This window comes from Cyprinus carpio, chromosome B10, assembly GCF_018340385.1.
Source record: "Cyprinus carpio isolate SPL01 chromosome B10, ASM1834038v1, whole genome shotgun sequence".
Classification (NCBI taxonomy): Eukaryota; Metazoa; Chordata; class Actinopteri; order Cypriniformes; family Cyprinidae; genus Cyprinus; species Cyprinus carpio.
Genome location: NC_056606.1, coordinates 10,213,969 through 10,233,488, shown reverse-complemented (window position 1 = coordinate 10,233,488; position 19,520 = coordinate 10,213,969). Strand labels below are relative to the sequence as shown.

The 19,520-nt window shown below is 38.0% G+C and overlaps 2 protein-coding genes across 27 annotated transcripts in view; both read right to left on the bottom strand.

Annotated features, from left to right (window-relative positions):
* Positions 1-19,520, bottom strand: part of LOC109097792 (protocadherin gamma-C5-like) — a 98,752-nt gene that overhangs the window by 42,665 nt on the left and 36,567 nt on the right. For 2 of the 26 annotated variants that reach the window (XM_042732420.1, XM_042732438.1), the window contains exon 1: positions 16,483-19,192. The exons of 18 other annotated variants lie outside the window; for them this stretch is intronic. In XM_042732420.1, coding sequence (XP_042588354.1) covers positions 16,483-18,933 — 2,451 coding nt within the window. In that variant the 5' untranslated portion in view covers positions 18,934-19,192. Of the gene's footprint in view, positions 1-1,557; positions 4,155-5,869; positions 8,486-13,274; positions 15,969-16,482; positions 19,193-19,520 lie in introns of those variants that run through there. 6 more of the 26 variants (XM_042732440.1, XM_042732453.1, XM_042732447.1 and 3 more) reach the window with 3 other exon arrangements.
* LOC122138579 (protocadherin gamma-A11-like) lies at positions 8,976-13,227 on the bottom strand. The gene has a single exon (XM_042731952.1). The coding sequence runs from the start codon at positions 11,346-11,348 to the stop codon at positions 8,976-8,978; it is 2,373 nt and encodes a 790-aa protein (XP_042587886.1). The 5' UTR covers positions 11,349-13,227.

Genomic DNA, 19,520 nt, shown 5'->3' with positions numbered 1-19,520 from the left:
TCTCCTTGTCCAGTCCAATGTACTCACTGCTGTCCGTCGTAAAAACACGCGCTTTTCCTGAAATCAGTCTCTTAGGCTCAAGCCCAAGGTCCGAGGCAATATTTCCAACAAACGAGCCCACTGGCATTTCCTCAGGTATAGAATAACGAATCTGCGGTCACACGAGGGGAAAATAAAGCCAACGCACACACTGTATAGAAAAACAGCAAGCCATAATGCCAGCCTTTTCCTCTCGACTCCATTCTTGATCAACAAAGACTGAGCAGAAGCAAAGCAAAATGTGCGATGAAATATATGGTTCCAGCAAATTGCGTCTTCGTGTGGATTAAAGAAACTAACGAAGGTGAACGTTATTTGGATATCTGCTAAGTAGTATCCAAGCTTAGCAGTTTTTGATGTGTGAGATTATGCCATTGCTTTGGGTTTTGTTAAGGGGATGGATAAAAACACACTTGCTTAATATGTTGAACAGCGGCACTTAGAGTCCAAATACAGTACTACGGAATGGACACTTTATGAAAAAACAAAACAAAACAAACTATATATATATATATATATATATATATATATATATATATATATATATATATATATATATATATATATATATATATATATATATATATATATATATATATATATCAAGAATTTAAACATAAAAAAGTTAAAGAAACCATATACAGTATAAGGTTATGCATTCTGATAACATGCCACAGCATAAAAGATCAAAGTGTGAGAAGGCAAAGAGGATTGTGACACATGCTTCATAAATCTGAGAACCTCAAACAGGATACTGTTGTAGTACATGGTTGTAACACTGTTAGTTTAACTATTTAATACAGGGATATTCCTCCTAAAAATGTAAATTCTGTATATATATATATACATAAAAAGAAAAAAAGAGACATTCCTCAAAATATTTTCTTTTAAGTTCCACTGATGTAAGTCATAGAGATTCGGAAACTACATGAGGGTGATTAAATAATTACAGAATTCCCATTTCTGAGTGAACTATCCCTTTAATTTTATACAGGGGTGAATTCACTATCATACAAGACCATCATCTTCCTGAGGTGAGAGCAGCATTTGTAACATTGTGTTAAAATTCTGAAGGATTTACAGAACATAACTAATTCAGCTGATTCTCTTGTATAATTTTATATATAATATCTCCTCAAAATATTCAACTAAAATATAAATGAATAAAAATAAATACATTTCCAGTGTACTTCTACTAGACTAACAAAGACTGCACAAAACGACAGTCTATAGCCCTTCATTAAACAACTGTGAGAGTGAGCAACGCACACACACTGTCTGTTATTTATTCTTATTCTGTTTTATGCTTTTGTTCAATGTTGTTTTTCCAATTATTGCCAGTTTTTTAGGGAGAAGACAGAGATTTCAAAACAACTTTAAGCTGTAGTCGAAAAAGGTGGGAAAATTACATAAAAGTTTGAGTTATAGACATTAAAGCAAAAAGTGTTACAGTACTCCCTGGGCTCTTATTAAATGAAGCCTGTTGAGATGATATAAAAACATCAGTCAAGGTCTCACCTCTAAAGTCAGGTCATCAACCTCCTGCTCCTTCTTTTCTCTCTGAACTGTCCCCATACAACTCTGGCTCACCAGTGTGTTCTGACTGTAGGGCCTGACAAACTTCATGTCACTCATCCTTGAATCAGTGGTCCCACACATTTCATAATTATACACATGCTGTAATGTGCCATCTGTGTAGAGTGGAGGGTAATATGGAATTACAGGTAGATTTGCCCCAGACTGATAAAATAGCTTGTTCTGCCTCCATCTGTAGATTTTCACTGAAATGATTGATATAATTGAGACTATGAAGAGCAGGGAGACCACTGCGAGAGCCAAGATTAAATAAAAAGTCAAACTGTCGTTATATTGTTTTTCATTTGTAAATTCTGTGAACTCTGACAGCACTTCAGGAAAGCTGTCAGCTACAGCTACGTTAATGGAGACCACAGCTGAGCGAGAGGGCTGTCCGTTATCCTCCACAACAACAGTCAGTTTTTGTTTGACCGCATCTTTATCAGTCACTTGTCGCACAGTTCTTATTTCTCCATTCTGTAAACCCACTTCAAACAGCGCTCTGTCTGTAGCTTTCTGTAGTTTATAGGAGAGCCAGGCATTCTGTCCAGAGTCCACATCAACAGCAACCACTTTAGTGACCAGATATCCAACATCTGCAGCACGAGGCACAATCTCAGCCACCACAGAAGCACCAGTCTGTACTGGATACAGAACTTGAGGAGCATTGTCATTCTGATCTTGGATTATTATGTTTACAGTCACGTTGTTTGATAAAGGGGGTGAGCCTCCATCTTGCGCTTTGACTTGCATTTTGAATGATTTCAGCTGTTCATAATCAAATGATTTTTCTGCATAGATCACACCGCTCTCTGAATTTATGGAGATGTAAGATGCCAGAGGTGCTCCGTTTAAATCTCCATCAATAAGAAAATATGAAACCTTTGCATTTTGCCCCCAGTCCATGTCGATTGCTTTAACAGTCAGAATAGTTGTAGATGGAGGGTTATTTTCAGCTATGAAGGCATTATATAATTCCTGCTCAAACTGAGGTGCGTGATCATTCACATCAGATATCTTTAGGTTCAAAATTTTTTTACTTGAAAGAGGTGGGCTTCCCCCATCTATAGCAGTTATAGTTATATTATACTCTGCTGTTTGTTCCCTGTCTAGTTCTGAGTCTGTCACCAGATTGTAATAATTAGTTAATGAGGATACGATTTTAAATGGAGAGTTTAAATCAATTGAACATGTAATCTTACTGTTGTCACCTGAATCCAGATCCTGAACATTTATCATTGCTATGACAGTTCCAGGTGCTGCGTCTTCAGCTACTGCACTGGAAAAAGACATTATTGTAATTTTTGGTGCGTTGTCATTTACGTCAATAACGTCAATTATTATCTCACTCGAGTCAGTCAAACCTCCGTGATCTGACGCTTTGACTTTGACTGTAAACTGTTTATGTTTTTCATAATCTATATCACCTACGACTTTAACCTCCCCAGAATCCGCATCGATGGAGAACAAAGCTTTCACAGTATTTGTCATGTGCTCAAAATTATACTGAATGCCGTGACTAGACTCGTCAGCATCGGTCGCACTGACTTTAGTCACGATTGTAGTTTTAGGAGTATTTTCAACAACTGATGTTTTATAAGACGACTGAGTAAACACGGGAGCGTTGTCATTGACATCTAGAACAATAATATTAATCTGCACAGTTGCGGACCTTTGTGGTTTCCCACCATCTAAAGCGGTTAGAATCAGATTATGATGCTTCTTCTTTTCTCTATCAAGAGGAGAATGAAGAACCATATCGACGTTTTTGTTACCACCAGCGCCATTCTGAACATTAAGCTTAAAATGATCGGTGGGTTGAAGAGTATATTTCTGTAGCGTGTTCACTCCCACATCTGGATCTATTGCGCTCTCTAAAGGAAATCGCGCACCTAAAACAGCCAATTCGCTAATTTTTTGCTCGATTTTTGATTTCGGAAAGACGGGGCTGTTGTCATTTATGTCCTGTATATCAACAGTAACTCGATAAAGCTCCATGGGATTCTCAAAAATGACATCAAAACTCACACTACAAGCAGATATCTCTCCGCATAGCTCTTCTCTGTCTATTTTGTTTTTAACAACCAGATGCCCATTCTCCTTGTCCAGTCCAATGTACTCACTGCTGTCCGTCGTGAAAACACGCGCTTTTCCTGAAATCAGTCTCTTAGGCTCAAGCCCAAGGTCCGAGGCAATATTTCCAACAAACGAGCCCACTGGCATTTCCTCAGGTATAGAATAACGAATCTGTCCGGTCACACGAGGGGAAAATAAAGCCAAGGCATACGCTGTATAGAAGAATAACGACCCATAACGCCAGCCTTTTCCTCCCGACTCCATTTTTGATCAACAAAGACTGAGCAGAAGCATCCAAAAAAGCAAAATGTGCAATTAAATATGTTTCCAGCAAATTGCGTCTTCGTTCGTGTTAAAGAACCTGAAGATTAATCTGATAGTGGTCTGTTATGCAGCTTCCCTATCTGAATTATGCCATTGCTTTGGGTTTCATAATAGGGAGGGCTAAAAGCACACACCAGAAAGGCAATATAGGTTGAACAGCGGCACTTAGAGCCCAAATACAGCACTACAGAATAGTCATTTAATGAAAAAAAGTACAATAAAAAATAAATAAAAATACTAAGGATATATATATATATATATATATATATATATATATATATATATATATATATATATATATATATATATATATATATATAAATAGTCACTTAATATGTACACTGTAAAAAAAAGTCTGTAGTTTTTACAATGTACACTGTAAAAAAAAGTCTGTAGTTTTTACAAAATAATTTTGGCAGCTGTGGTTGCCAGAATACTTTTGTAAAAAATACAGAAAAACTGTAAACACAATTACGGCCAAAAACTGTAAATTTTACAGTACACTGTAAAAAAAAAAAGTCTGTAGTTTTTACAAAATAATTTTGGCAGCTGTGGTTGCCAGAATACTTTTGTAAAAAAATACAGAAAAACTGTAAACACAATTACGGCCAAAAACTGTAAATTTAACAGTATAAAACTGTTATTTACAAACAAGAAAATTTGAATGTAAACCAGTAAATTCAACAACGCACACTGCTATTAAAATCTGTTTTGTACCTTTAACATACTGACAACCACCATAATAATGCAGGTGGTAAAAAAAAGCCACATGAAGAATCAAAGTTCATCACAAAGTAGCTTCGCCACAAGCAGAAGTTTATATTAATATATAGAAGGTGCGCAAAGTCATTCATGCAAACACAAAACACCATCATGGTGACACACGATACTTAAACAATTCAATAAACTTTCATTAAACAGCAGAAGATGTAACATAAAGCCCAAATGTACAACTGATAACAAAAAACTATTAAAAAACATGATTATTTAAACAAAATACTTTCAAATGTGGAGCGTCACACAGGGAATTCTGGGAATATCAGTTTACAGTTTTTGACTGTAAATTATACATTGATTTGTTCTTTTTTTATTTCTAAAAACTGTAAAATTAACAGCATTTTACTGTAAAATTACATGAAATGTCTGGTTAGATCTTTTACAGTTTTTCCCTGTATATAGTACAGGAACTTACTGTTAACCTATTAACACTTTTTTTTGTAGCGTTTTTACAAAATTGTACAGTTAAAATGACACTTATTTTTTACAGTGTATATATATATATATATATATATGTATATATATTTAAATTCTAGGATGACAAACTTTAAAAAATATATATTTATATGTATATATGTATGTATATATACATAACACACATAACACACATATTATCTATATATATATATATATATATATATATATATATATATATATATATATATATATATATATATATATATATATAAATTAATTGAAATGAAATATCCTATATATAAAATCATGCGTTACGTACTTGTATTATGCACAGAACTTGTAAGACTGTGCAAAAATATAAACTACTTATAGAACACGTCTGGTTTATAATTTAATTTGTGATCAAATAACTGCATATTAAATGACAAAATGACAAAAAAAAAAAAACATTTATATAACATTAAAAATACTATTTTAAAATTCCCACTTTAATATACTTCAAGTATCATTACTTCTTTAAACTGTAGAGGATAATATTGAGTACATGATATCAAGGTCTGAAACACACGTCATAGAAGAACAACACTCTCTGGACTCCACTACATATTGAATCCAGTGGAAGCCTGATGAGATGATTTTAAAACATCAAACAAGGTCTCACCTCTAATGACAGATCATCAACCTCCTGCTCCTTCTTTCTCTGAACTGTCCCCATACGACTCTGGCTCACCAGTGTGTTCTGACTGTAGGGCCTGACAAACTTCATGTCACTCATCCTTGAATCAGTGGTCCCGCACATTTCATAATTATACACATGCTGTAATGTGCCATCTGTGTAGACTGGAGGGTAATATGGAATTACAGGTAGATTTGCACCAGATTGACAAAAAAGCTTGTTCTGCCTCCATCTGTAGATTTTCACTGAAATGATTGATATAATTGAGACTATGAAGAGCAGGGAGACCACTGCGAGAGCCAAGATTAAATAAAAAGTCAGGTTTCCGTTATACTGTTTTTCATGCGTAAAGTCTGTGAACTCTGACAGCACTTCAGGAAAGCTGTCAGCTACAGCCACATTAATGGAGACCATAGCTGAGCGAGAGGGCTGTCCGTTATCCTCCACAACTACAGTCAGTTTTTGTTTGACCGCATCTTTATCAGTCACTTGTCGCACAGTTCTTATTTCTCCATTCTGTAAACCCACTTCAAACAGCGCTCTGTCTGTAGCTTTCTGTAGTTTATAGGAGAGCCAGGCATTCTGTCCAGAGTACACATCAACAGCCACCACTTTAGTGACCAGATATCCAACATCTGCAGCACGAGGCACAATCTCAGCCACCACAGAAGCACCAGTCTGTACTGGATACAGAACCTGAGGAGCGTTGTCATTCTGATCTTGAATAATTATTTTCACTGTTGCGTTACTGCTGAGTGGAGGAGAGCCTCCATCTTGCGCTTTTACCCGGAAGTGGAAATCTTTCAGCTGTTCATAGTCGAAAGAGCGCAGAGCTGTAATCAGTCCGCTGTCAGGATGAACTGACACATATGATGAGACAGAGACTCCATTAACAGTGCTGTCTTCTAGAATATAAGAAACACGGGCATTCTGATTCCAATCAGCATCACTGCATTTAACTGTAAATATAGAGAGATCAGGTGTGTTATTCTCCAGCACACATGCCTCATAGTGACTTTTCTCAAAGACAGGAGCATTGTCATTCACATCTGATATTTGTAAAGACAGAGAGGCACTGCTGGTGAGTGCAGGCACCCCCTGATCAGAGCATGTGACACTGATATTGTATTCAGCATCTCTCTCTCTGTCCAGGTGCTGCTCTATACGCAGGCTGATGAAATTACTGGATGATGATATAAGAGCAAATGGAATGTTGTCATTTATGATGCAATGAATCTGGCCATTCACACCTGAGTCTGCATCATCTACTTTCATCATAGCAACAACTGTCCCAAGTGTGGAGTCCTCAGACACAGAGCTTGACATAGAGAGTAAGCTTATCACTGGTTTGTTATCATTAATATCCAACACATCAATAATCAGCTTACAGGAATCAGAAAGCCCCCCTTGATCTTTAGCCTGAATATCAATCTGATAGTGACTTGCCTTTTCAAAGTCAACAAGGCCATTTAACGTTACCTCGCCACTATGCTGATCAATAATAAACATGTTTCGCACAATATCTTCTTTGCTTGCAATGTAGTACGTCACATGACCATTCGATCCCTCATCTGCGTCAGTGGCACTGACTGTGGTCAATTTAAACCCTTTCACTGCATTTTCAGTTAATATGGCTTTATATACCTTTTGCGTAAAGACAGGGGCATTATCATTAACATCTAATACAGTAACATCTATTTGAACAGTTCCAGATAACTGCGGATCACCGCCGTCAAAAGCGGTTAGCAATAATGTAACCACTACTTTCTTTTCTCTATCAAGTGATCTCTGCAAAACCATTTCGACGTTTTTATCACCGTCTGACTGACTGTGCAGTTCAAGGATAAAATTATCAGTTGGTTTAAGAGAATAGCTTTGAAGACCATTAATTCCTACATCCGCATCCATAGCTCTTTCTAACATGAATCTCGCGCCTGTTACAGCCGATTCGCTTATTTCAAACTCAATAAGATTTTTCTGGAAAGTGGGTGGATTATCGTTTACATCCATAATTTCAACCGTAATCGTGTATAATTCCATGGGGTTTTCCAAAATCAACTGAAGATGCAAAGCGCATGGGGTCGTTTTTGCACAAAGAGACTCGCGATCCATTTTCTCTTTGATGAGCAGCAAGCCAGTGTCTTTACTGAGACCAATATATTCAGTACTGTCGCCTGTATATATGCGTGCTTTTCCTGACCTTAGTCTTTGTAAATCCAAGCCCAAATCCTGCGCGATATTCCCCACAATTGAGCCTTTAGCCATTTCTTCTGGAATGGAGTAACTGACTTGTCCTCTTGCCGAATGAAGCAGGACGACGGAAAACAATAACGAATACCACATCACGACACAATGCATTTCCCCCCTCGATATCACCGACAAACCACAGAGAAAAAAAGGTTCCCAGCGATTTCGAAGAGGCGTCTTGTAATGTGAAAATAGTAAATTCACAATCCTTTAATCAAAGTGAGTACAAATTGTCGCGTTTGTTTCAAGACACTTGCCAATAATGATTGATCTGAAAGCGTTTCCTCCTTTCCTCTCTCACTGTGAATATGGGATGATGGGGCAGGGTTTAAAATACACACAGACAAGGTGCTACGTTGACAAACAGCGGCCCTGTGAGTCTAAAACGAGCATTACACATAAAATCACACACACACACACACACACAAAATTACAGAAAAGGGTTTTTCAAAACCTTTTGTGAAAAAATACTGAAATAAAAATAAAGAATAGTAGTAGCAATATTATTTTGAAAATCTAGTTATTATGTTGGCATGGTTTTGATTTAGCTAAATGAAATAAAGGATTTGATCGATACTGTCTAATTTAAACTTAAACTGGACGATGTGGTCCATAAAGCTGTCCAAAACTAAATACACAAATAGCACTAAAATAAATACAAAATATAACAAAAAAACTACACTAATAAAAAAGATAATGTTAACAATGATTAAAATTAATGCTTCACGTAAGTAGTTTAACGGTGTTTTGTTTTTTTTGTTTTTTTAATACATTTTGGTTTTATTTGTTTTGTGAAGTATAAAGCATTGCTCTTACCGATGTCGAATATTCACTTTCCAACCCGTTATTCCCCAAAAACGCGCTTCACATTCTCACAGAAAAAACTCTCCACCACCACTAAGACATTTTGACCACCGAGTGTAGAAAACTTACAGTCACTCTTCCTCGAGTCAGTCGTCATGCACACTTCATAATTATACCCGTGCGGCAGAGTTCCAGTGACTCCTGTGTCTGCGTAATGCGGTGGATAGTACGGAATAACAGGCAGAGTGGACTGATATAAGAAGCGAGATTGTCTCCATCTGTAGATCTTTACTGATATTATCACAACCACACATGTGATAAATAAGAAAGAAACAGCAGCCAGCGCAAGAACTAAATAAAAGGTCAGGTTCTCGTCATACTGTTTTTCATGCGGAAAGTCTGTAAACTCTGACAGCACTTCAGGAAAGCTGTCAGCCACAGCCACATTAATGGAGACCACAGCTGAGCGAGAGGGCTGTCCGTTATCCTCCACAACAACAGTCAGTTTTTGTTTGACCGCATCTTTATCAGTCACTTGTCGCACAGTTCTTATTTCTCCATTCTGTAAACCCACTTCAAACAGCGCTCTGTCTGCAGCTTTCTGTAGTTTATAGGACAGCCAGGCATTCTGTCCAGAGTCCACATCAACAGCAACCACTTTAGTGACCAGATATCCAACATCCGCAGCACGAGGCACAATCTCAGCCACCACAGAAGCACCAGTCTGTACTGGATACAGAACCTGAGGAGCGTTGTCATTCTGATCTTGAATAATTATTTTCACTGTCGCGTTACTGCTGAGCGGAGGAGAGCCTCCATCTTGCGCTTTTACCCGGAAGTGGAAATCTTTGAGTTGTTCATAGTCGAAAGAGCGCACAGCTGTAATCAGTCCGCTGTCAGGATGAACTGACACATATGATGAGACAGAGACTCCATTAACAGTGCTGTCTTCTAGAATATAAGAAACACGGGCATTCTGATTCCAATCAGCATCACTGGCTTTAACTGTAAATATAGAGAGGCCAGGTGTGTTATTCTCCAGCACACACGCCTCATAATGACTTCTCTCAAAGACAGGAGCATTGTCATTCACATCTGATATCTGCACACGGAGAGAGACACTGCTGGAGAGCGCTGGCACGCCAACATCAGCACATATTACACTGATATTGTACTCAGCTTCTCTCTCTCTGTCCAGTTCCTGCTCTGTTTGTAAGCTGAAGAAGCTACTAGACTGAGATGTTATGGCAAAGGGAATATTCTCATTTATGACACACTGAACCTGACCATTTATACCTGAATCAAGATCATCAACATTTAGCATTGCAACAACAGTACCAGACTTAGAGCCTTCAGGTATGGAATGGGAACTAGACAGAATCTGAATACTAGGCGAATTATCATTAATGTCCAGAACATCGATAATTACTTTGCATGCGTTAGAAAGCGATCCTTGATCTTTTGCCTGAATGTTAAGTTCATAATGGCTCACCTTTTCATAGTCAACCTTTCCGTTTAATATTAGTTCACCACCTTTTGCATTAATAAGAAACATGTCGGCCACATTTTTGTTCATTGTGTCGGAAATGTAGTACGTCACTACACTGTTGGATCCTTCATCTGCATCAGACGCGCTCACCACTGTTAATACAGTACCTTTTGGTGCGTTTTCTGTTATGGTGGTTTTATATATTTTTTGTGTAAAGACAGGAGCATTATCATTAATATCTAACACAGTGATGTGTATCTGTACAGTGCCAGAGAGCACCGGATCGCCTCCATCAAACGCTTCTAACAACAATGTAAGTGAGCTTTGCGTTTCTCTATCAAGTGGCCTTTGTAAAATCATCTCAACGTTTTTACTGCCGTCTGCCTGATTGTGCAGTTCAAGCCGGAATTGATCGCTCGGTTTAAGTGAGTAATTCTGAAGATCATTTGTTCCTACATCCGGATCGAAAGCTCCCCCGAGCATAAAACCAGCACCCGCAGCCGCCGATTCGCTGATCTCAAATGTAAAATATTTTTTCTCGAAACTGGGAGCGTTATCATTTATATCCGTGATTTCTATTGTAATCGTGTATAATTCCATCGGGTTGTCCAAAATCATTTGAAGATGCAGCGCACACGGTGTTGTTTTTGCACAAAGAGATTCGCGATCAATTTTCTCTCTGATAAGCAGCAATCCAGTGTTTCTGTTCAATTCGATGTATTCCGTGCTGTCTCTGGTAAATATTCGCGCTTTTCCTGACTTTAATCGATGTAAATCCAAGCCCAAATCCTGCGCAATATTTCCCACTTTCGATCCTTTAGACATTTCTTCAGGAATGGAGTAACTGACTTGTCCTCCCGCTATGTGAATCAGAAGAGTAAAAAACAGCACCGAATGCCTTATCATTGCATCAGGGCCAGACATTGTCTCAACTGGACAGACTCCTCAAAAAATACAAAACAACAATCCTTGTATCCTTCGAATATATGAAATTCCAAGTGTAATCATAAACTCCGGACACGACGACGTGCGATCAAATAGAAGTACTGTGTAAAAAAAAAAACGAGGTGGCAGCTGTATTGCCTTTTTCTCCGTGATATTGTGTGATACGGGGGGACGGTCTGTGAAATACAGTTTCTCCACTGTTTGACGACGAACAGCGGCCCTCTGGGTGTAAATAAGGAACTGCATATCAAAGTTATATCCTTATGCATATAGCGCATTTAATCAACGAATATTATTTTTTTTGGGCCGACATATAACACTGCAAATGAACCAGTTATTATTATACGAATGTCATACTGTCTGTATTTTAAAACATTTTGCTGATTAAATAAAAAGATTAATATGCATGTTGGATGTGAAAATGATCACTTACCAAAAAAATGAATTTTGCAGGTAACAGATTTTAGATTTAATTACAACACAATGAAGAAAACCATAGTCCTGTTTAGTAGCGCTTTATCCGGTTAGGCGCTGTTCAGTACAAGTGGTGCTGAGCGGTGTCAAAGTGCCCTTGCGTTTTTATGAATATTTCATAATTTTTCTGCATTTTACCGATAATTAGCTTGAACAAATTTTAACCTGTTTTCTACATGTAGATCTACATGAAAAATATCACACAGTTTTTTTTTTCCTTCTTCTTTTTCCATTTAAGGCAATGTATAATATCAGTTGGATCTTCACCCACGACCAATAAATTCTAAAGAATGAGTACATAGAAAATCATAGAGTCACTCTCTCTTGACATACACTTAGCTAAGACTCTGAACAATTCCCGCAATTAAATTTACAGGAATACATTTTGTGAACTCTGTCTAATCTCTGTATTCCCCACACTTAACGATGTTTATAATAAGTACAGTCATCGTCCTTGAGTCAGTTGTCATGCACAACAAAACAATGTATGCACTAGTTTTCAAGTTCCTTTTCAAACAAGCATATGAATATAACACCACCCATGGCAGCTATACAGTATTCTAGTCTATTGTTCTTTAGGCTACAATCTCAGATAATTGTATCCAGCACTGAAAGGAACATTGCACGCGTGACAATTTTAAGTTTTTCGCAAATTTGTATAAATTCTTACAATCTCATTTGTACTTTTTAGTTTCTGCTCACGTCCCACTGAGATCTATGTTTATAGATGTGCAGCTTATGTTGGCATTAGGATAGTAAGAAAGTTTTTTTTTTTTTTTGTTTGTTTGTTTGTTTTTTTGTTTCACACAGTAGATGAAACAAGTTAGTGCTCATGTAAATATTAATCATAAAAATGCACTTAGAAGGTGAACATAGAGTATATAGATTATATAGAGTATTAGTTAATAGACAAAGCGTAATGATATAGGTAGACATGGTCTGATAGCTACTGGAATGTTCTGGGCTGCGTTTCCCGATAACGGTGTCTCTTAGCGCACTATGAAGACTCTTAAGATACACCTCAACTAGGGGTATACCTTTCCTAGGTTTGTTACCCGAACTATACCTTAGGATGTTGCTTAAGGTAGACCTTCTTCCGTGCAACGTTAGCAGGTGCTGTCCATGGCGGAGGTGCTGAATAGGTTGATATCGATGGCTCGAGAATTAATAAAGGAGCTCTTTCACTGTGTTATAGAGCGGGTAAAGTTACAGAAGGTATACTTAACGAAGAACATTTCAGGAAACAGGTATTAACATAAAAGTACAACTTAAGGTATAACTTACAAACGACGTAGCGTTAAGAAGGTATTGGGAAACACAGCCCTGATCTTGTGTTCTTAGAAAAATTATGCTCATGGTCTACTTGATTCACCTTGTATTAAATTTTCTCAGTTAAAAATAAATAAAAATAATAGCCCCAAACATTCTTACCAATTCTGTAGATCGGAGATCATCAATGGAACTATTTTTCTTGATTGTGTGTCTCATAGTTTCAGCGAAACTCGGGTCCACCATTAAGATATTCTGCCCACCGAGTGTAGAAAACTTACAGTTACTCTTCCTCGAGTCAGTGGTCATGCACACTTCATAATTATACCCGTGCGGCAGAGTTCCAGTGACTCCTGTGTCTGCGTAATGCGGTGGATAGTACGGAATAACAGGCAGATTGGACTGATATAAGAAGCGAGATTGTCTCCATCTGTAGATCTTTACTGATATTATCACAACCACACATGTGATAAATAAGAAAGAAACAGCAGCCAGTGCGAGTACTAAATAAAAGGTCAGGTTGTCGTCATAATGTTTTTCATGCGTAAAGTCTGTGAACTCTGACAGCACTTCAGGAAAGCTGTCAGCTACAGCCACGTTAATGGAGACCACAGCTGAGCGAGAGGGCTGTCCGTTATCCTCCACAACAAAAGTAAGTTTTTGTTTGACCGCATCTTTATCAGTCACTTGTCGCACAGTTCTTATTTCTCCATTCTGTAAACCCACTTCAAACAGAGCTCTGTCTGTAGCTTTCTGTAGTTTATAGGAAAGCCAGGCATTCTGTCCAGAGTCCACATCAACAGCCACCACTTTAGTGACCAGATATCCAACATCTGCAGCACGAGGCACAATCTCAGCCACCACAGAAGCACCAGTCTGTACTGGATACAGAACCTGAGGAGCGTTGTCATTCTGATCTTGAATAATTATTTTCACTGTCGCGTTACTGCTGAAGCGAGGAGAGCCTCCATCTTGTGCTTTTACCCGGAAGTGGAAATCTTTGAGTTGTTCATAGTCGAAAGAGCGCACAGCTGTAATCAGTCCGCTGTCAGGATGAACTGACACATATGATGAGACAGAGACTCCATTAACAGTGCTTTCTTCTAGCATATAAGAAACACGGGCATTCTGATTCCAATCAGCATCACTGGCTTTAACTGTAAATACAGAGAGACCAGGTGTGTTATTCTCCAGCACACATGCCTCATAGTTACTTATCTCAAAGACAGGAGCATTGTCATTCACATCTGATATTTGCACACGGAGAGAGACACTGCTAGAGAGCGCTGGCACTCCCTCGTCAGTACATATTACACTGATATTGTACTCAGCTTCTCTCTCTCTGTCCAGTTCCTGCTCTGTTTGCAAGCTGAAGAAACTGCTGGAAGATGCAATAGCAAATGGAATATTAGCATTAATGTAGCAGTGAACCTGTCCATTCAACCCGGAGTCAAGATCATTTATATTTAGCATTGCAACAACAGTACTAGGTCTAGATTCCTCTGTTATTGAGTTTGACATAGATACAATGCTTATTGCTGGTTTGTTATCGTTTATATCAGTGAGATCAATTATAACTTTACATGAATCAGACAGTCCTCCTTGGTCACGTGCTTGCATGTTAAGTTGATAACGACTTGCCTTTTCATAGTCAGCTGAGTCTTTTAAGATTATTTTCCCGCTTCGTGCATCAACCATGAATACATCATTTACATCTCCAGTGCTTGACATGTAGTAAGTTATAATCGCATTCGAGCCTTCATCAGCATCAGAAGCGCTGACAGACGTAATAACAGTGTTTTTAGGTGTATTTTCAGGAAGAGTGGCTTTGTACACTCTTTGATTGAACACAGGAGGATTGTCGTTAATATCTAGCACAGTTACATGTATCCGCACAGTGCTGGTCAGCTGAGGCTCACCTCCATCTACTGCTGTTAACAACAAGGACAACTGCTCTTTGTTTTCACGGTCTAGAGCATTTTGCAACACCATCTCCATGTTTCTGTCGCCATCCGTTTGACTTTGCAAACTTAATACAAAATTATCTGTTGGTTTCAGTGAATAACTCAGATGACTGTTAGATCCGACATCCAAATCAATCGCATTTTCCAACATGAATCTTGCTCCGATTACAGCAGACTCACTTATTTCAAATGTAATCTCACCTTTAGGAAAACTCGGAGCATTATCATTTATGTCGATGATTTCCACTGTGACATCATACCATTCCATTGGATTTTCCAAAATCAGCTGAAGGTGTAAAGCACATGGAGTCGTTTTAGCACAAAGAGCCTCGCGGTCTATTTTCTCCTCGGTGAGAAGTATCCCCCTCTCTTTATTCAGTCCGACGAATTCGGTGTTGTCTCCAGCAAATATGCGCGCCTTCCCTGACTTCAGTCGTTTTAAATCCAAACCCAAGCCTTGAGAAATATTTCCAACGATCGACCCTTTTGGCATTTCTTCTGGAATGGAATAGCTGATCTGCCCTCTCACCGAGTATCGAAACAGGATCATAAAAAACGCTGCAGCGTGCCGCATTACAAAGCTGGCCATTTTCCGTCCTTCTTTAGATCCTTAAGATCAGACGGTTTTATTACAAAATAAGGACTTTACACATGAAAGCCTGACCCCAACATGAAATCTACAATAAGATCAGGATATCCATCTGCAGTACATCCGTCAAAATAATTGTTTCGAGTCATCAGGCTTTATTACGCTGTTCTCTGACATCACTGGATTTTGTGGGCAGGTCGGACAGACGGACTGGGTTGTGTTGTGTTGATCAACAGCGGCCCTTTGAGCCTTAACCAAGAATTGCAATAGTTTGTTCCTGACATATCAGAGCAGGACACAAATGATCTGTCAAACTAAAAGTTCGGTAAACCTTGTGAAAATCCTAACCAGGTGCCACGTTGATTAATAATAATAATAATAAAAATAATAATAATAATAATAATAATAATAATAATAATAATAATAATAAATTTAAAATCCAAATATGTTTAATTGGCAATAAATTATTTGTATATTATTCATGGAATAAAATGTAAGTCAATTTGATAATTCTACAAAAGTATATATTATTATGTCATAAAGTATAAAGAAACAATAAATAAATAAATAAATAAATAAATAAATAAAGCAAGCATTGAAAAGTGAGGCTGTGATTTTACTGAACTCCAAAGTAGTTAAAAAAAAGTATTACTATTTGGCGCTGTCCAGTAAGTGGTGCTGAAACACTGTTGCAGTGTCACAAAATTACCACAAAAGTAAAATAATAATAATAATTATAATAAAGTATGCCACGAAATAAATAATCACAGAACACAGAGAGTACAAACAATTTTAAGTGTTTAATGTGTAGGCTTACCAATTCTGAAAGACTTTCTTCTTCCGTAAAGTTTTTTTCCTTCATTGCGCGCTGCAATGTCTCAGTAAAACTCGGGTCCACGACTAAAACATTTTGTCCACCGAGTGTAGAAAACTTGCAGTCACTCTTCCTCGAGTCAGTCGTCATGCACACTTCATAATTATACCCGTGCGGCAGAGTTCCAGTGACTCCTGTGTCTGCGTAATGCGGTGGATAGTACGGAATAACAGGCAGATTGGACTGATATAAGAAGCGAGATTGTCTCCATCTGTAGATCTGTACTGATATTATGACAACCACACATGTGATAAATAAGAAAGAAACAGCAGCCAGTGCGAGAACTAAATAAAAAGTCTGGTAGTCGTCAAATTGTTTTTCATGCGTAAAGTCTGTGAACTCTAACAGCACTTCAGGAAAGCTGTCAGCCACAGCTACGTTAATGGAGACCACAGCTGAGCGAGAGGGCTGTCCGTTATCCTCCACAACAACAGTCAGTTTTTGTTTGACTGCATCTTTATCAGTCACTTGTCGCACAGTTCTTATTTCTCCATTCTGTAAACCCACTTCAAACAGCGCTCTGTCTGTAACTTTCTGTAGTTTATAGGAGAGCCAGGCATTCTGTCCAGAATCCACATCAACAGCCACCACTTTAGTGACCAGATATCCAACATTTGCAGCACGAGGCACAATCTCAGCCACTACAGAAGCACCAGTCTGTACTGGATACAGAACCTGAGGAGCGTTGTCATTCTGATCTTGGATTATAATGTCCAAAGTCACATTAGTGCTGAGGGGCGGAGAGCCTCCATCTTGCGCTTTCACACAAACACGAACACTTTTCATTTGCTCATAGTCAAAACCGCGCAGCGCGTGAACCACTCCACTGTCAGCATTTACTGATATAAAAGAGGAAACAGGGGATCCACCCACCGTAGTCTCATCTAAAAGATACGAAATACGAGCGTTCTGGTTCCAGTCATCGTCTTGAGCGCTCAGAGTAAATATGGACAAACCAGGTTGATTGTTTTCAGTAACATATGTAGTGTAAACACTCTTTTGAAACCTAGGAGGACTGTCATTAACATCTGACACTTTCAGATTTAAAGTTTTCTGACTAGAAAGCGCAGGAGACCCTGAATCTGCAGCTGTGATAGTGATATTATATTCTGCCACACGTTCACGATCTAAAGCAGCATCAGTGACTAAATTATAATAATTCCGCAGTGAGGACAGAAGTTTAAATGGAGTATTTCGATCAACTGTACAAACAACGTGACCATTGTCTCCTGCATCTACATCCTTTACACTGAAAATAGCAATAGTGGTGCCAGGAGGTGCATCCTCACTGACTGGGGTAAAAAATGACATAACACTGATTGTTGGCGCATTGTCATTTACATCAGTTAAATCAATTATGACTTTGGCAGAATTTCCTAAACCACCCTGATCTTTGGCCTCGACGCCAAATTCGTATTTCTTTGCTTTTTCATAATCAAGTACACCATTTAACGTAATAACACCTGTTTTTTCATCAATTTTAAAAATGTCGTTTATATTCCCTTTAAAATTAGCAAAACTAAATGCAATCAAACTGTTTGTCCCACTGTCTGCATCACTAGCATTAACTGTAGTAATGTGAGTTCCTTTAGGTGAATTCTCTTCTACTGTTGCTCTATAAACAGACTGGTTAAATACTGGCGCGTTGTCATTTGCGTCTAGTACATTCACCTCTATTTTCATATTACCAGATCTTTGAGGGTTTCCTCCGTCTACCGCCGTGAGAATGAGAGATATTCGTGGCTGCTGCTCTCTGTCTAGAGGCTTCTGAAGCACCATTTCAGCATATTTAATTCCATCGGGGCTCGAGTGTTGTTTCAAAATAAAATAATCATTACCTGATATAATATAATTTTGGAGAGCATTCACACCTACATCCGGATCATCTGCGCTTCCCAGTAAAAAAAGAGCTCCAGGTGCGGCCGATTCGCTTATTTCAAGATTAATTTCATCTTTAGGAAATGTTGGCGAATGATCGTTTACATCCAGTATTTCCACGGTGACATGATGTAGTTCCACTGGATTATCAAGTATTATTTCAAATGTGAAGCTGCACGGAGTGGTTTCAGCGCAAAGCTGCTCTCGGTCAATTCTCTCCTTTACAACCAAAATCCCTTTGTCTGATTTCATCTCTACGTACTCAGTGCTGTCGCCAGACACGATACGAGCCCGACCCGAGCGCAGTCTTTGAACATCCAGACCAAGATCATGAGCTATATTCCCGATCAGCGACCCTTTCTTCAGTTCCTCTGGAACGGAGTAACGAATCTGTGCGTTTATATTTGAGATCAAACAAGCAGCCATGATGAATAAGACCCTCCATAAGAAAACGCGATCCAGTGCCTGCATTCGCCTTTGGTAAAGAAGGCTTGCACTCAATATGATTATTTCCATTTTAAGCTTTCCGATTACAGACCGGATGTTGTTCAATAGCAAAAAAATATCAGACAGTAATTTTGTTCATTTGCTGTTTGTCAGTAACTCTCGTCTTCATCGACGCACTTTGGTCTCCGTTGCAATAGTCTCGTCTGCATCATCAGAGCTCCACCAACCACAGCCAGTGACAAATCAAGAGTAAGTGTTCATGTAGCCTACATTTTTGTTAACCAACAGCGGCCCATAGAGTTGATAAAGATGAACAGCATTTGTAAATACTCAAAAATAGTTCAACCCTGAAGCGCAATTCTGTGCATTGACCTCACTAACAACTCAAAAAAAAAAAAAAAAAAAAAAAAAAAGAAATTAAATAAATAATAACAATAATAATAATAAAAAAAAAAAAAAAAAAAAAAAAAACAGACCAAATCCATAAATCATCCAGGCAGGATCTTGCCAAATAATCCTGCCAAATTGCTAAAAATGCGAACATATATATATATATATATATATATATTATATATATATATATATATATATATATATATATATATATATATATATATATATATATATATATATATATATATATATAATTCCTATTT

Excerpts from the sequence above, each read along its gene's own strand:
- LOC122138579 (XM_042731952.1), bottom strand. The coding sequence starts at position 11,348 with ATGTCTGGCCCTGATGCAATGATAAGGCATTCGGTGCTGTTTTTTACT.